The 18465-nt window shown below is 41.4% G+C and overlaps 1 protein-coding gene across 1 annotated transcript in view; it reads left to right on the forward strand.

The window, feature by feature from the left end:
- The first annotated feature begins 1483 nt into the window (after window positions 1-1483).
- Window positions 1484-18465, forward strand: part of GRIN3A (glutamate receptor, ionotropic, N-methyl-D-aspartate 3A) — a 141191-nt gene continuing 124209 nt past the window's right edge. Inside the window, exon 1 of the mRNA XM_004677465.2 lies at window positions 1484-2825. Coding sequence (XP_004677522.1) covers window positions 2127-2825 — 699 coding nt within the window. The 5' untranslated portion in view covers window positions 1484-2126. The remainder of the gene's footprint in view (window positions 2826-18465) is intronic.

Consider the following 18465-nt stretch of genomic DNA (forward strand, 5'->3'; position numbering starts at 1 on the left):
CCATGTGGTCACCTCAGGGGCAGGCAGGGATAGAACTCATGCAGAAGTGGGAAGTGACTTTAGCTTCTTAGTGCTGTACTTTAACCCACTGCACCACCACCAGGGAGGGAGGCCACTACTCAATCTTTAATAGATTCTCAACCTTCCTGCAAGGCACACAGGAGGAAATTCTGCACTTTGCTTATTCAGATCCCAATCAGTGGCATCACCTGGAGCAAGAGGGAGATTTGAGCAGGCAAGAGGTACTTTGGTTTCCAAGTCTGGGATGCACTGTAGGACCTCAGGAGGGCCCCTTTTCCTTCTGGTTTGGTCTCCACTAGGATTTTCACTTTTCCCTCCTGGCCTTTTCCTCCCTGGCATCCCAGCCTCACAAGAGTTGTTTTGAGTATTAGGTAAGTTTGCTCTGCAATTCCTTTAAAGGTCTGTGCTGAGGAAAACAACATTCACTTTGCAGTCTTCTTGGGAATTTTATTTAGCTATTGTCTCTTCAGCCCAAGGATTTAAAGATGGAAACTACTGCTAAGGAATCAAAACAACTCTTCAGTGCTAAAAGCTATCTGTATTTGCATAACAATTTAGCAGATCCAAACTGGAGGGCAAGGTCAGGTGAAATGAATTGTCAAGGTCATGATTCTCTGAACTGGAATTGAAATTTAGAATTGCTGATCCTGAATTGCTCTGCCCCTTGGATATCTCTCCTATTCTTTCTAAATGATACTGACCAAAAAATAAATAAATAAATCTACTGTATGTGTGGAAATCACAGGCCTGCCCTTAACCCTCTCCTTTCCTTCTAATTCTAGATCATTCAGATCCTAGAGGAAACAAAACCTACTGACCTTGCTATTTTAACAACGCAAATGACAGAACTTACTCAAAACAGTGATCTAAATGACTCTAGATCTAAGTTGGGAGCTGCCGTTGACTACTTGAAACTCTTTAAAAGTACTTTATATCTATTTTCTTGACCAAATAATTGCTTGGAAGTCAGTTTTAATCCCGAGAACCTTAAAGCATCGGGATCCTCAAATACCGGAGAGAAGAAATCTGGGGAGATGAAATGTGCATGATTCTTGCTTTAATACCCTCTGCTAGAAAATCCTTCAAAGCGACATGACGCAGAGAAGCTGGTTGAAGTCACAGCCACTTTGAACCTGTCCCGCTCAACTGCTGGATTTTAATTCCTCAAGCGCCGCTCCGATTCAGAAATCTGCGTAGCTGGGAGTCCTTGCCCTCTTAGGGCGCAGGGAATTTCGCAAACTACGACTTACAGCCTTTGAGGGGAGACGACTTTCCAGGGGCGCGGGAAGAGCCACCCGGGAATCTCACCATCAGTGGGCGTTTAGCGCAGCCAAGCGACAGGCTGGCGCCAGGGCTCAGCAACAGGGAGGCGCCGGCTGAGGCGGGGAGAACTTTGCGCTCCGAGCCCAACCACCACCCTTTGCTGGCCAGTCGCGTCGCTTCTTAGAGGAAGCAAGCGGCGGCGGCGACTGGGCGGAAAGAGGACGGAAAGAAAGGAAGAGAGGAAGTAGCGAGGGAAGAAGCAAAATGAAGGCAGCGCTGGGGGAGCCCGCGAGAGGGTGGCCGACGGGGGAGCGAGGACCGTGTCGCTGCTGCTTTACCGCACCACGGGCGTGAACAGCTTTCCCTGCGCGACCCCAGGAAATAAGTAGGTCTCGCCTGGGCGGAAAAGGAAGAGAAAAGAGTCCAAGTGAGCGCGTTGCCTCCTCTGACACCGTTGCCCCCTCGAAACTCAGGCTGTGTCTCAGCCCAGCCTCCCCGCGGGACCGGACACAGTGCTGGAGCCGCCCTGCAGATGGGGCGGGCAGGGAGCGGGCACCCAAGCCGCGGGTGACAGGCGCTGGCCTGCCCGCCTGCCCGGCGCGGCGCAGGGACCGGGCGGGCACAGAATGCCCGGCAGAGGGATCTGGGAGCCGGCTCTGGGACTGCCGAGGGCGTGCTAGGCTCCAACTTGGATGGCGCGGAGACCGCTCCAGCTTCTGGGACCGCCACGCCGCGTCGAGTGAGCTGCGCGCGGGACCTGGGGGCGGAGACCTTAGGCGGTGGCTGCAGCGGGGCAAGCTGGGCGCAGGAGGGGGCGCGCTTTCTCCCTGCGGGTCTCAGTAATGAGGAGACTGAGTTTGTGGTGGCTGCTGAGCAGGGTCTGTCTGCTGCTGCCGCCGCCCTGCGCACTGGTGCTGGCCGGGGTGCCTGGCTCCTCCTCGCACCCGCAGCCCTGCCAGATCCTCAAGCGCATCGGGCACGCGGTGAGGGTGGGCGCAGTGCACTTGCAGCCCTGGACCACGGCCCCCAGCACGACCAGCCGAGTTCCAGACGGCCACCCGGCAGGGCCCCAGAGGGATGAGCCGGAGCCAGGGACTTGGCGGCCCCCGGCGCCTTCTCCCGGCGCACGATGGCTGGGGAGCGCCCTGCATGGCCGGGGGCCGCCCGGCGCCCGGAAGCCCGGGGAGGGTTCTGGAACCGAGACCCTGTGGCCACGGGACGCTCTCCTTTTTGCCGTGGACAACTTGAACCGCGTCGGAGGACTGCTGCCCTACAATCTGTCTTTGGAAGTAGTGATGGCCATCGAGGCGGGCCTGGGCGATCTGCCACTGCTGCCCTTCTCCTCTCCTAGCTCGCCGTGGAGTAGTGACCCTTTCTCCTTTCTGCAGAGCGTGTGTCACACTGTGGTGGTGCAAGGGGTATCGGCGCTGCTCGCCTTTCCTCAGAGTCAAGGCGAGATGATGGAGCTCGACTTGGTGAGCTCTGTCCTGCACATTCCAGTGATCAGCATCGTGCGCTACGAGTTTCCGCGGGAGAGTCAGGTGAGAGGATTCTGGCGTGTGGAGTGGAGATGGGCGTTGCTGGGGGTCGTTACCCGAGGGATTGCAGCCTTGCTCGGGCTAAGGGTCGGTCCACAAGTGTAGGTAGTAGAAGGATCTCAGTAGATGTAAAATAACACATTTGCAGCGCTAATGGAAATAAAATGAGGGCTAGGGTTTGCAAAGGGAAGAAGTGAGGCTTATGTGATAAAACCTTCATGTTTGAACAGTTGGGAGAAACTTGGCGGATGTTGGACGGAAGTAAAAGTCGAAAGTTCAGGGTAGTGGAGCGTAATCGAGATTCACATAGGTGATGGAGATGGAGAATCCCGATTCTTCTAGTCTTTCAGTCCCTTGAGGTGCTCTGAAAGCATGTGGCAGAAGGAGCAGCATCTGCTCTCTTTGACTTCTTTAAAAAGGTTGCTTAAGGCGAGTGTGTGAGGAATCACATCCCTCTGAATTCCTTTGAGTAAATAGGCTCTCTGCCTAATACAAGAGCGATTGATTCAAGGGTGGTTAATTAGTCTTGGGTATGGAGATGACTTAGAAATGTCTGGTAGTCAAAAATGGGGTGGGTGGGGGGACTTGTTTGGGATGGTTTTTTTGCGCCTATTTTCTACGTGATGTGGATCCAGAGACGGGCTATTTGTTGTTGCTGTATTCAGCTTATTAATGCTCCAATTTATTACTAAGAGGAGAAGAATCTGGTGATCCATTTTGCTATGGGTTAAAAATCCTACATGTCTTTTCAATTAAAGAAGCTATTTGTGCACTAAACAGTTGTCAATAATGATTGGTTAAATATTAAGGAAGGGGCAGAATTCCTACAATAGGAGTATCCTGAGTTTTTTAATCAAAAATTAATTTTCATTAAGCCTTGCACAAAGTATTTATGAATAGGTCATTGGTTTTGGACCCATTTTAAAGATTGAGAAACTAAGTTCTCGGACTTGATCAAAGTTCACCCATCCAGGTACTAGTAAAAGCGCCCAGACACTGGAGAATTTCGAACTCTTTATAATTTTCACTCTGTCCTCTTTGCTGGAAAATTTTTCTCCCTTCCACTTTTGATATATATACAGAGGTAAAACAATAATGAATAAGGGCATATGCAAGTGAAAACTTTGGTAGAATATGTGCATAAAATACCAACGAAGTATTAGAGATAACTTTCTCTAGAAAACTGAACCTTACATTCTTTATCTTGGGAAAGGCAGGTACAAGTTACTTTCAGCTGTTCCCCAAATGATTCCTATTTAATGCTGAACTGTTGAGATTTGATCTATAGAGTTCAGGCTAATTAGCTCTTATATAAAATATTTCCATCACCTGAATCCGAATGACTGGAGGCAGCAGATGGGAAGACATGGAAAACACAGGTGCACAATGCTGCCATTGGCCAAAGTGTTATAAACATGAAATTGCATCGATAGGGTGCATCATTATTAATATGTATGCAGAATCATATTCAACAAAACACAAGAATTAGCATCACTAGCTTCTCATCATTACTCCTTTATTACCTACTACTTAATAAATTGCCAATAGTATTCCATCTCCAGACTCTTTCCACTTTATGTAGATTGTTTGTCAAGAATCTTAAATAGCAAGAATTTTCCCCCAAATTAGTGTTCCTTAGTTGGAAGGGAAATTGTGCATTACACAGAGCAATACAGCAAAGAAACTATGAAACAGGCATCTAGGATCAGGAGACTTCAAAGCTTTAAGACCCCTGGGGAAAAAAGTCCTCAAGGACAAACCTTGCAAGCTGACAATAAAATAAATACTCTGCCAAACGTGTTAACTTCCAAAACTCAATTCAGAAATGCATTTTAATCACTTTTCTTTCATGACACCCATCTTGAAAGGGACAGTGATTTTATTAACTCAGATCTAGTTGCCCAACAACATTTTCTTTCATGTCTCCTTATATTTTAAATTCAAACATCTCTAACTTACCTTACTTTTAGTGTATCATTTAAATGTCATTCTCTGATATTCTGTATTAAGTTAAAAGCCAAGTCATTGTAATATGTAATTTTAGGATGTGACCACAGTATACTGTCATCAAAGAATAATAATTGGTATTTCCCTTTCTTTTGAAAAGTGAACCATTCTCTAATATACTCATGGGATGTTAATTTTTTTTAACTTTATCATTTCTTTTTTTTTTTTTTTGAGATAAAAGCATGTCAAAGTCATTTTATACATTAAGGAAAATTGACTTAATTTAGCCACAGTCTTCCCTGGCATCTTCTGCCCTGTGACCTAATTTGTCGATTGTGCCAATGTCTAAGGATTCTAGAAGAAATTGAACTTCTCTACATAAGCAAGTGAAATCAAAGGGTGTCTCTTGTTCAGATAAATCAAAATTACTTTGAGAACAGGAACAGCCATACTATTTTCTCTTATTTTCTTTAGGTCACTAACTTCTTTCACATGAAGCCTTTAATTAATCAATAAATAGTAGTTTTAATAGCATTTTGCCAGTTCCTGAATGGGGAAAAAAAAAACACTAAAATAATCAGCCCCTCTCCCCACAAAGAAGCACACAATAATGTTACTTCAGTGTATTCTTTATTCAAACACACATACAAGCATCCGTTTGGAAGGAACAAACTTCTTTCTAGCAGGAAAATCCATTAAAAGTAATATAATTACCCTCTTTTGGAAACCATGTGTGTATTTTCTCTGTAATAAAATATATAAGTTTATTCTTTAGAATCAAATCACATTTCCATCAAAAGTAAAACCAGACTTTATTACCACATTCAAACTTCCACTTGAAGCTACCTCATTTTATTAAAATTGCCACTTCTTAGTTCTAAATTCTTTTCCTGTGACCCTTAAATAAAAATGCTGTCTATGGGTCTTATTACACTTATTTTTAAGTTATATATTATAGTTATTATTCTTCCCCTGCCCTATCTTACTTTACTGTCCAGTAGTTTTGTATGGTTTCACAATGTCAGCTCCTTAAATTTGCCTGCTGAGGTAGTGACAGATGCACATTTCTTTCTAAACTGTTTATTTCATGATTCCATATTGGTTCCAGGAGACAGAGTTGATGGAATAATCTCCTGACTTTGTAACCCCAGACAATTAAAAAGTGAGTGCACATACTATTTTCAACATTTTTTGTTGAATATGCTAACCATAATTAGCCCATTTATGCTAATGTATATTTGTTCCCATGGAAATGTAAGTGTTTTAGAAGGTCCACACTCTTTGATAAGATAGGGCTAATTGCTGAAGCCTATTTATTGCAATTTGGTTAGCATCACTAATTTAGGTGACTTCAGGTGATAGGTAAAGGGCATTTATTTTTTAAAATATCTGCTTTTACCTGATTTGATTCACACAAAGCTCCATTTTCCTTGATTTGATCCACACAAAGCTCCATTCGGTCTTCTGTGGGAAATGTTTTCTTCCTCAATTCATGATGAATGGCTGATAGTAGCACCTAATTGTGGCTGACTTGAAGATAAATGATTTCAAATTAAATGCCAAGCGATGCAAAACTTTTCTTAGCAGTGATTGTTCACAAGTTCTCTGGAAGAACAGAGATCTGGGACTAATTTGGAAGTTTTTAGTTTTGATTTGGGAAATTTTAACAATGTTAAGTAAATAGAGCAGAAGAGACTAACAGACTTTATTCATTGGGCAATTAGTCTTTGTCACCCACACTTCTTGCACCTGCCACAGTATAGTCATAGAGAATATTTGATCTTCCTTCTTCAACTATTATATCTTTGAGCTAACTTATGATTGAATTGGATGAACTAAGTATCTGAGTTATCAGAAGGCCAATTTCAAAGTATAATTCCTTAATGTTTTATCTCCTCATGTTGCAGAAGGCACCATGGATTTTGTGCCATTGGATTTTCTTTGATGAACACCTTCAGTCAATTTCCAACCGTGTTGGTTAAAAGAGCACTGTATAATGGAAAGTATTTAAATAGAAGTCAGAGACTCTCAGTTCCCCTCTGTCTCTTACGAATTACTTAATCTGTCCAAGTGCCTCTCTCTCTGAGTATCTGTGCTTATCAGACCAAAGAAGGTCCTTACCGATCTAATAGATCTGATAGATGTTTTGTGAATCAAATAAGAAAGTGAAATTCTTTGAAAAAGCTTGTCCTACTAGCAAAATAACTAGCAAAGAGGTATTTGTTGGTCGTAATCTGGTAGAATCATCCAATCCTAATTCTTCATTAATAGCTATTAACCCAACTAGGATATGACTCAATGTGATAGGTCTTTATCTTCTACCTTACTTTCTAGTTCCTAGTTTTCTTTCTCTTAAAAAAAAGTAACTGGGTTTGGGCCCTCCCTGGTGGCACAGCGGGTTAAAGCACAGCACTAAGAAGCTTAAACCACTTCTGCATGAGCTCGATTCCCGCCTGCCCTGGAGGAGATCCACATGGCGTGGCAGACCTCTCCTGACCCGCCCGCTGCTCCCCTCAGCAGTGTACTTCATCGATCTGCCTGTTCTACTCCCTGCTCTGTCTCTGGTGAATCCTCTCACCCTCCGCATGTCTGGCCTGTACCCCAGTTCTGTATGAACTGGGAGTACAAAAACAGGCTACAGGTACTATTTCTGTACCAAAAGCAACTTTTAACTTGTGATATATCTAACACTGTTGTAATAGAGTCTTTGTTGCCACCATAGAAAGTTCGGTAAGAAAGTTTTTCAGAAATGTTGGCCTCTCATATTGATTATAAGTTTCTCCTATAAGCAAATGTAGAGTAAATCACTTCTGAGTTATGGCCACACAGTCTCACCCACCCTTCCCCTACACTCACTATACCACGAAGCATAATGTTTGGCTCATTGACATTATAGTCACAGCAAGTCTTCCTGATGAAGAAAGCAGCATGCTGGTTCTACTGGCACAAACCCCTTATCTCATCACGCACAGCTAACAAGCACTTAAAAAAAACAGCTGCTTGGAGTACTTTTGCCCTAGAAGATGGTGGGCTCTGTAGCAAGGTACTTCAGTGGCACCACTAAATGTAGAGATGAGAATCTCATTGTCTTCCGCCCACTCTACCTATACAGTAGTATAAGCCGGAGAGTGGAGGATCTCTCAGCACAGAAATGTGAGGCTAAATCTATAAAACTAGGCAAAAAGGAAGAAAAACATCTCAGCATCTATGCTTATCAGACCAAAAAAGGTCCTTACCGATCTGTAAGATTCAGGCACTTTCAGGGGAGACTGATCTGCATAGGGAAGCAAGTTAAGCATACCTCCCTGTACTGGTATTTTATCAGCTGGCATTGACCTTGACACTGAAAGGCCAGGGGTGACCGGGGACGGGCCTTCATGGGTTCAAGTGATAAAGAATTAGTTGGATGGATTTCTTTTTTACTTAGACTGAACCATGATGCATTGTTATTCATTTGAGATATAGGTTTGGGGAAAAATTCAATCATGTATTTTTGAAGTATGTATGATTTTTATAGGGCTTCTCACAGATATGCTCATATAATCCTCTTAATTGACCTGTGAGGTAGATAACAATGTGTAGACAACATGTGGAGTATTCAAAAGAGCTATGTATTGTAGGAACTGGAAAGTCACTAAGGAAAATAGACCAGTAGCTGTTCTGAATTTAGTGTACTGGTCTATATTCCAAAATTAGATTGGGTTCATCACTATTTTGAATTACTATAGAAAATAAAGGGATGAGGGGGAGATGTCACTTCTATGTTTGATTGTTTAAGAATATTTTGATGTCTACTTCTATGTTTGACTGTTTTAGAATATTTCACACTAAAAGTTCAGTAACAGGAAGTTAATTACATGAATCCATGATATCTTGACATTTACAATGGAATACTATAGGTCCATTTAAAATGAAAATATGTTTACTAACACAGATAGAAAAATTATGAAATGTATGTGAATGGTCTATACAGTTTAAAGCCTAGACTTTTATTTTTAAAACTGCTAAGAGTAATTATAATTAGATAGTTGAAATACACATTTTCCCCTATCCATGCTTTTATTTTTCTAAAAATAAATGTGTTACTTAAATAATTAAGAGTAGTAAGTGAAGAATATATATTAGCTTCACAATTTCATAAAGATTTCAAGACAAAACAAAATGGAGAGTATGTTCAAGTTGATCGAGGCCCTGTCACATCTATTCTTAATTTTATTCTCACAATTATTTTGTGAGGTAAATGGGGCAAATAGGATAATCTTTACTTTGCAAATGAGACAAAAATAGCCTGTAAAAGGGGAAAATCGATGTTAAGAAAATAGGTTTTTGAGAATCACAACTCTGTGTTTGAATCTTAATACTACAACTTTCTGAACATCTTACCTTGAGAAACAGCTATGATGACTCCATACCTCAATATCTTGATCCATATAATTATACCATAAAGTTATGGTGAGGATGACATCATGGACACAAAGTTCTAAGCACCAGACCTGGACCTGGTTTCTTTTTATGATAATGATCATACAAAGTGTTGACAGAGCAAGGTTAATAAAAGGTGATAGGGGGCCCTCCCTGGTGGTGCAGCGGGTTAAAGCACAGCACTGAGAAGCTAAAGCCACTTCCACATGAATTTGATTCCCCGCCTGCCCCGGAGCTGACCACATGGCGCGGCAGACCTTTTCTGACCAGCCCGCTGCTCCCCTCAGCAGTGTACTTCATTGATCTGCCTGTTCTGCTCCTCTCTCTGTCCCTGGTGAATCCTCTCACCCTCCGCATCACTGGCCTGTACCCCAGTTCTGTATGAATAATAAATAAATCTTTAAAAAAAAAAAAAAAGGAGATAGGATTAGAACTCAAGTGCTGCTCTGTGCATATTTAATATGAGTATCAGCCTTACATTTAGGCTTAGGAAGCAACCTGCTGTTTTGAAACCCCACTTAGAGTTCCAATTCACTGAAGTGCACTCAGGGTTGGTGTGTGAAGTTGGTTAGCAGTAATGTGAGTTTTGTGGTCCAGTTTCAATCAGCTTGCTCCTTTGTGTGGTTTCAGAAATGACTAGATCTACTGAGCACTTCTGTCCGAGAATAGTGTTCTAGTTCTGTCAGTATCAGTGAGGAATTCACAAGTCTTACTTTGTATAATACCTTAGTTCTTCAATGGAGGCTCCCAGGATCTAAACATAAGGAACAGAAGAATGTAAATGACATTCACACTTGACTCACTAATACATTATGTGCAGTACCCATGTGCCTGGGTCATTAGGGAAAGATTGGATTGGAGCATCTGACTTGGGATTCAGGTTTAGGTAGCATTTCCTAATTCTGATTCTTGATACTTACCAGCTTTTATCTGGGCAAATGAAAGAAGGAAGTGGTAAAAAAATTGTGGAGGATGGCACAATTGTGTAGTTGACACATTTAGGCTGGGGAATGATCCCCAAAGCTCTCCCTGTCTGGACCTCCAGTGATTACTTTATCTTCTATGGTAAAGGGGACTTTGCAGCTGCAAGTCCATTAAGCAGTCTGAGACAGGTTATCCGGGATTATTCAGGTGGATCCAATGCTCCTTTTAAAAATGTTGCAGAAATTGGCCCTCCATGGTGGTGCAGTGGGTTAAAGCACTGCACTAAGAAGCTTATTAAGCCACTTCCGCCTGAGCTTGATCCCCGCCTGCCCTGGAGGAGATCCACTTGGCACGGCAGACCTCTCCTGACCCGCCCACTGCTCCCCTCACCAGTGTACTTCGTCAGTCAGCCTGTTCTGCTCCCCACTCTGTCGCTGGTGAATCTTCTCGGCTTCCGCATCTCTGGCCTGTACCCCAGTTCTGTATGAATAAATAAATAAATCTTTTTTAAAAAATTAAAAAAAAAAGAATGTTGCAGAAATTGTAGGGGAGAAAGTACTATGACTATGTGATGATGGAAGCAAAGATTGGGTGATGTACTTTGTAGATGGAAGACTGCAAGCTAAGTAAAGACCTAGGAAATGAACTATTTCCTCAGAGGCTCTAGAAGGACCAACTAACACCTTGACTTCAGTTAAGTGAAATTGATTTCATACTTGTGACCTCCAGTTATAACTAATAAGAGAATAGATTTGTGTTTTAAAAGACTGATGATTGTAATTTATTTATGGTGGCAATAAGAAACTAATTATTATAATATACTTGCCACATAGACTTACGTGTGGAAGAGGTAAAAAAGAGAAGGTAACCTGCCCCAGCCTGAAGAGGCAGATTCTGGTTCAGTTTAACACATTTGCAGCTGAACAAATGAATAAATTTAAGAGAGATAAGCTTGGGTCTTTTAAGAGCAGTGACCCCCACCAACTCGTAACCATTATCCAATTGATATTTCAGGGTTCTTGGAGGGAAGGGAGTTGTTAGAAAGGATAGGATTCAACTTGGTATGAATGGAAGGTTCAGAAATTTTCCCCTTTTTCCTATAGGTTTTATCCATTACTAATGTAACTGACTTATGGTTCAAAGCTTAAGGGGCAGTAGCGATGTGATATATTAAGGCTTGTAGGAAAAAGATACCCATAAGGCAAGCTCTGTGTTTTATTGGATGCTGACTACATCAGAACTGTTTGATGCACACAACTCTGAGAGATATTAAAAATGCATATTGCTTTTCTGAATATAAAAATGATGCATAGGCAGTACTACCCCATGGGTGTCCACAGATGACCTTGAGTAGTAACATTTTGATGCATTTGGTTCTCTCCAGGCTAATGTTTTAAAATTTTTAAGAACAGTTGGGTACAATTAAAGAAAACTATTGTTATTCCAACTGAGCATTGGCAGAAAAGAAGAGGCAAAAAGGAAAATTTTTATTTTTTGAAACATCCAAGTTGACATAATTTGAGCATTTGGAATTGATGGCATTTCAGTATTACAAGATGGGGTTTTATATTTGTAGATTAGCTTTGTATTTTCATCCCTGCCAGTGGTTGAATCTGGATAGTTCCAAACAATAGCTTGGTCTGGATGTTTCAGTAGTATTCTTGTGAATGACTTAGGAATACCCCCAATTAAAGTTGCCATTAGCTGAACTCTTACTGCATAGCCTGAACACAATCCATTGGTAGTTTCATATACGAGGCTTTTTTTTTTTTTTTAAAGATTTATTTATTCATACAGAACTGGGATACAGGCCAGAAATGTGGAGGGTGAGAGGATTCACCAGAGACAGAGTGGGGAGCAGAACAGGCAGATCGACGAAGTACACTGCTGAGGGGAGCAGCGGGGCTAGTCAGGAGAGGTCTGCCTGGCCATGTGGATCTCCTCCAGGGCAGGCGGGGATTGAACTCATGCAGAAGTGGCTTAAGCTTCTTAGTGCTGTGCTTTAACCCGCTGCGCCACCAGGGAAGGCCCATATACAAGGATTTTAACTCAAAAGCTAATCAATAATTTGCAGATTAAAGATTTAAAATATTTGTTTCCATAAAAAACTAAATGTTTAGCATGTCTTTATCTGATAGAAACACAGCCTGGCTCAGTTGTGAAATTTTATGTTTTCATTTCCTATCAGAAATGCTTAAACAGGGATCCATTAAACAAGGAATTTGCTTCTATGTATTATAAATTTAATAGGTACACAGAGAGAGCAGTTATTGTGTTGATGCTAAATGAGGGTAATTTGAGTTCCATCATGCATTGTGTTATACATGGAAGGAAATGTTGAATGTACACCTGAAAATGAATGACAAATCCATACCTGAATTCATCCCATGCGCCTTCAACCTGGTGGCAGGCAAGCAGAGCCATCTAGTGGTGCCTAAACTGTAACTTTCAGCTACAGCATCCTAGGAAACTGACCCACAGAACAGGAAGAGGACTCTAAGAAACTTTTAGTCCACTTCCTGGTGGTTGTTTTTGTTTGTTTTTGCCTGTGGGAAATCTAGGTTCATCTTAGAAGATTTAGAAATCTTTGTTGTTTGCAGTTATAAGCCCATAAAGAAAGATATCAAAGTCTTTGTCTACAGGCTTGAAAAGAAAATATGAATGCCAATTCCTAACAGTAGAAATGTAGCATGGCTAACTAGGTTAGCCACATGTTTACTATTCCTTTAGCTCATAATGCAATGTAAAAAGATGCAGCCATTTCATTGTGGGTAACTCTGAAAATTAAAATATAGAGTAAAATAAAAAATCATCCTTAAATCTACAGCCGAGAGGTCTAGACATATATACATGTTATAAAATTTGAACCATCCTATACTATAATATTTTTAACTTACCCATATGTTAGAAGCACCTCCCCATGTCACTATAATTTTCCCATTATTTTGAATAGCTATATAATTTGCCTTTGATTGGATTGTTTCATGATTTGTTTTACCCCTATTATATGAATCTAGGTTTTCCCCATTAAAGTAATAAAAAAAAATTAATGCTGCTACTAATGGAGCTTTACCAACCTCATCCTCCTTAACATTATTACAGATTTTGGTTCTGTAGAATACCTTCTTCTTGTATTTTTTGACACCATTGTGGTTCTCTTTGTATGGCCTTTCATTGTCTTTTACTGATGGTGTTTCTTGCTTTTGACTTCTGGAGTAATAAAGAACCAAAAACATAGCCAAATAAATTAATTGTAAATGATGTAAAGTTCCATTGGCAGATTTTCAGGCACTCAGACCCCATTTCAGGTGCTCAGTGACCACAAGTGGGAAGTGACTACTGTATTTGACAGCACAGATATATTTTTCCTTATTCATAAAAGTTCAGTTGGACAGGTTTCTTGCTGTCATAGGGCACACAGTTATAAGAACCAGTAACTCACTCCATGGATCTCAGAAATAAGGAATTTGTGCTCAAGTACTAAAGGTAAAAACAGGAAGTAGGCCCCCCTTGGTGGCACAACGGGTTAGGACGCAGCACTGCAAGTGAGCCCGCTGCCGCTTCAGTGTGGGTTCCATCCCCGCTCTGGAGGTGACCCACATGGCACAGCAGACCTCTCCTGACCCACCCCATTGCTCCCCTCATTAGTGTACTTTGTTGATCTGCCTGTTCTGCTCCCCACTGTCTCTGGTGACTCCTCTCACTACTCCTGCATCTCTGGCCTGTACCCCAGTTCTGTATGTATAAATAAATAAATCTTTAAAAAGAAAAACAGGAAGTAGATGTATATGGGCTCAGGGGGTATGATAAGCTCCACCACTGCAAAGAATGGATGCTATCTTTTTCCTTTCCCCTGGGACCCAATAGCTCATCTCTTAACTCTCACTTCCCATCTGTGTCAACCTTCTTTCTGGACACCAGTGTCTTCTTCTGCATTACCATAACTTGTATGTGAGTGTGATTTTGATTTACCATGATAAGATGTAGCATGCCTGCTATGTAACTTCACCACTCTAACCAAATCATCTCTGCTCTTTATACCTCTTAGTTCAGTCTCCAGACATCTGACTGAATCGACTCATGTACATTGTCTCCCTCTCCACCCCAAGTTTTATGTCTTCACTTCGTCCAAGCAGCAATGAGCAGATTTCTGAGTTCAGTGCCTACTGTAATCTTTGAAACATAGCAAAAAATAGCAAAGTTCTTTGTTCATAAAGAACTTGCATCCTATCAGAGGAGACCGTAAGACATATAAACAAATATGTAATGTGGTATTTTTAAGAAGAGGTAAATGCAGTAGAGAACATTAAAAGCAGGGTAATGGATTAGAGAATGGTCAATAAGCTTGTCTGAAGAGGTGACATTTGAGCAGAGAACGAAGTAAGCAATGAACTGTGTAAATTTCAGAGGGAACAACATTTACAAAGAAAGAAATCAAATTGTGAAATCCCTGAGGTAGGAAGGAGCATTACAATGAGTATTTGTTGAATAAATTAAGAAATGGACTCTCCTTGGTACTATCCATAACACTGTCCATGGGTGCAATTTCGGAGATGAAGGTGAAAACAGTGAGACAATAACCAGACCTCATACATTCTACTGTGGGCTTTTCCCAAGTTCAGACTCCTGAATTTTTCTCTATACATGTTGTGAAAATGGTGTCCCCTTAAATTATGACAAGATTTCTCATCACATCTTAGACTTCTTTCTCCCTGTCTTTTCATCAGGTTCTGCTACCTCCCTCTGTGTGTTTCTCATCTGTCCATCCTTCCTTCTTATTTTCACAAGAGATTAACTCTCTTCACCAATACTATTGAATGATCACTGGAGCTCTAGGTTTTTGTGGGGTTTTTCCTCCAAACCATTCTCCTCGCAGCTGCTAGATCTTCCTAAAACAGAATATGTACTCTTATTTATTCATTCAACAAACACATATCAACTGAGCTTCATTTTATTTTACTATGGCAGTATTATGGCTCTCATTCTTTGGTCCAGTACTCCTGAAAGATGAGACATACATCTTAAAAAATAATAGTGGTTCACTATTAGAATAACTTGAAAATTGGTGCATGGTACCTTAAGAGATTGTATCAGATTCTCCAGGTTTTGTGAGTATAACTCAGAGAAACATCCATCCTCTATCCTCATGTTTCTCCCATGTTGCCCTGAAGCTAGATAAACTGAGGTAGGAATCATTAGCAAACTTACAGGACCTGGTTTTTAAGACCTTCCACAAATGCGCAAATAATTTTGTGGTTTATAACATTCTGCTAAGATACAGCTGCCCAGAAGCCTCAGATCTCTGAGAATTGAAATGTGTAATGTGATTTTTTAAATTGATAATATTAAATCATTGAATTAGTCCCTATCATTATATCTATACAGAAAAACCAGTATTCAGCTATCATGATTATAGTACATCATGACTATATAACTTACCATGTATAAGTTACCATGATTTGCTGATGAACTAAGCTCCTATTCAGAATTGATTTTCCATTGAAACAATGTCATCTGTGACTGTAAAGACCTCAGGTCAGGCCACAAAACCTATTTAGCCTATATTATAGCAGAACTATGGCATTAATAGTCTTAATAGACACCAAGTAGTATCTGTATTATGCACTTTCCATTTGAGACCAAGAAGATAGCTTTGGAGAGAGAGGGAAATCCAGAACCTCTGATTTCAAGTTCCAGCTTCAGAGTCATCTGTATATTTTTTGCAAAATTTTCCTGAGGTTTTCCCCATGTTAAATTATAGTCATTCATTAAACAAATATTTATTGAGTACCTCCTGTGCTATTCTAACTTATTGATACAGGTTTTGATGAGTTAATATGCATAAAAATACTTCCTAAATTCAAATAAAAAGATGAGGGACATTTTTATTGCAACCTTGTTTTCTTCAGGAAAACCTTCCTAGAACCAGTTAATGGACAGCCAGCTCATATTTTCTATGCTAATCTGAGGCTCACCTCCCATGCTCCATCCTACACTGAGCCAGGTGGTTGTACCGTAATCCTCAAAATACAACCACAGCCGGAAAGACAGGAAACGAGAGCAGGGTTTCACACTTCCCAAATAGGGTCAAACATGAGCGTTTATCCTGAGTCCCCTCCAGTGAGGTGTCCATCTCAAACCTGGGGGAGAAGAAGGGACTTTGAGGAATTGACAGCAGAGAAGCACTACAGCTGGGACATGGTTAGAGTGAGTGACACTTTGGCAATCAAATTTAAAGCTAAGATGCCCGCTTATATTCATGAAAATAGATTAGTTAAATTTTTTGAGAGTGTATCTGTTTCTAAGTAAAATCTGCAGTTGGTTGGGATACTAGAAAAACAACCAAATCTCACTCTACCTTTACTCCAAATATGCCTTTAATACATGCCAGGCAGCAGAGACCCCAACTCCATCAGGACTCAACCCCAGCCCAAGCCAAGAGAGCACGTAGAATCCCTTGGCATAAAGTACCCTGGGGAACACCAGGAGAACCCGACAGACTTGACCGTGGCCACACCACACTGCCCAGCTCATCAGCTCCTCACTAACCTCTCCCCAGATGCTTGTGCTCTCCTGCATTCACCGCGCTGCTGTCTGCAAGAGGAAGAGTTCCCTGAATGGGCCTGCTGGAACCTTTCCACTAGCCACAGAAAGAACGGCTTTGTTTCCCAGACTTGAGGCTTTCAGTGCACAGCCTTCACCATTTTTCCTGTGTCTCTGCATCATCTGCTGCTCCTCGTTCTTAAATGTTAACTTACCGTTTCGTTTAAATTTATTTTTAAAAATCTTCCCAGCGTGACCCTAAAGAAAAAACCAGCACCCTTGCCATAAATAGAAATGGATAATTAAAATAAGTACACAGTGAAAACAAAACAGTTCTAGCTGGCCTGGGCCCTTTTTAAAAAAGGAAAGTTTCCAGATCTTAGGAAAGCGTGGAAGACATGCAGACACCAAGCTGAGGCTTTCTCCTTGAATTAACAGAAGGATTAAACACTAATTGAAAAGGGATTAATTTTCTCACTGTGTGATTCAGTGTTATTTAATGTCAAGTCCCTGAACAACCTAAAATCCTCTCATGAACCACCTACACTCTGCCAAACCCTAACCTATAGGATGAATGCTAAGCAGCTTATGGTGGGGTTCAGACCTTTCATTATCACAGCACCCTTCTTGATACTTAACCTTTGCACTCCGCTCAGGTGAGCCTAAGTGCACACTAAGGTCCCCATCCTGCCCAGGGGAAGCTCAGCGCTCGGAACGCCCTCTCCCCTCGTGTCCACCTGAAACTCCTCACGCACCTTCAGCCCTTTGCTCAAGCACCGCTAGTGCACAGGTTGCTGTCCACCCCTTCCTACCACAGTTAATCACGTTCCTGCCTGCGCAACTTTCCTGCTTTGTACATTCTTCTTTTTCTAGCTCTATCACACAGTAGTGTAATTATTTGTTAGCATGTGTCTCTCTCCTCCACTAGTGAAGCCCCAAGCTCCTAGCACCATGTGTGGCTCATAATAGGTACTCAGTGCCTATCGATTAAACTGAATTAATGGTCCGTTTCCCTCCTTTCCAGTGTAACAGAACCAAGTAACCGCTATAGAAAACCTTCTATCTGTCAAGGTGGGTGATGTGAATTTAAGAGATTGTATCCCCTATGAAAGAGGGTCCTCATTCACTGGTGGATAAAGTTCATGACCACCAGAATTTATTATAAGAAGACAATGCTGTGAGAATGAGGCCTTGAAGAAATTGATTTTGTAAGAAATAGGAAACCGGTTTCTGCTACCCTGTTAAACTTTCCATATGTCCGTCATTGTCCTCAAATCAGTTTTCAATTTCTTGAAGATCACAAGGGATAGGAAAGTTACACTGTGCTCATGTCTTTGAGCCCCTGGTTTTCCAAACTCTCACCTCCTCCCACAGCCTGTTCCATGTGTTGTGTATTGAGTCTTGGCATGTAAAATTCAGGAAGTCAGAGTTGCTGAAAAGTAAAGTTAACCAGAAATGGTCATTAGAAAAAAATAGGAAAAGTCTAAAATCATATTTCATCATATTTCATCCTGTTATCTTTCATCAAAGTTATCGGGAAATCAGACAGGCTTCAGATCTGGCTCAGCTTAGCTGTTTCTATTTCTAGCTTCCCATCGTATGCACTGCCTTTCTGTCATTAAATATATAACAGGTCTTCAAATGATGTCACTTCATTAGAAGTTTGATAGAAAAAAACAAAATCCCAGCCAAACATGAATGAAACATTATTCAAGGACCAGCATTCATTATATATTGCTTGGCTTAACACAATAGTTTTCAGGAACCTATGGTGAGTGCACACAGAAGATGCCCTGGATGTATCAGT

This window comes from Condylura cristata, unplaced genomic scaffold (genome assembly GCF_000260355.1).
Source record: "Condylura cristata isolate star-nosed mole 26May11 unplaced genomic scaffold, ConCri1.0 scaffold00006, whole genome shotgun sequence".
In the NCBI taxonomy this organism is placed as follows: Eukaryota; Metazoa; Chordata; class Mammalia; order Eulipotyphla; family Talpidae; genus Condylura; species Condylura cristata.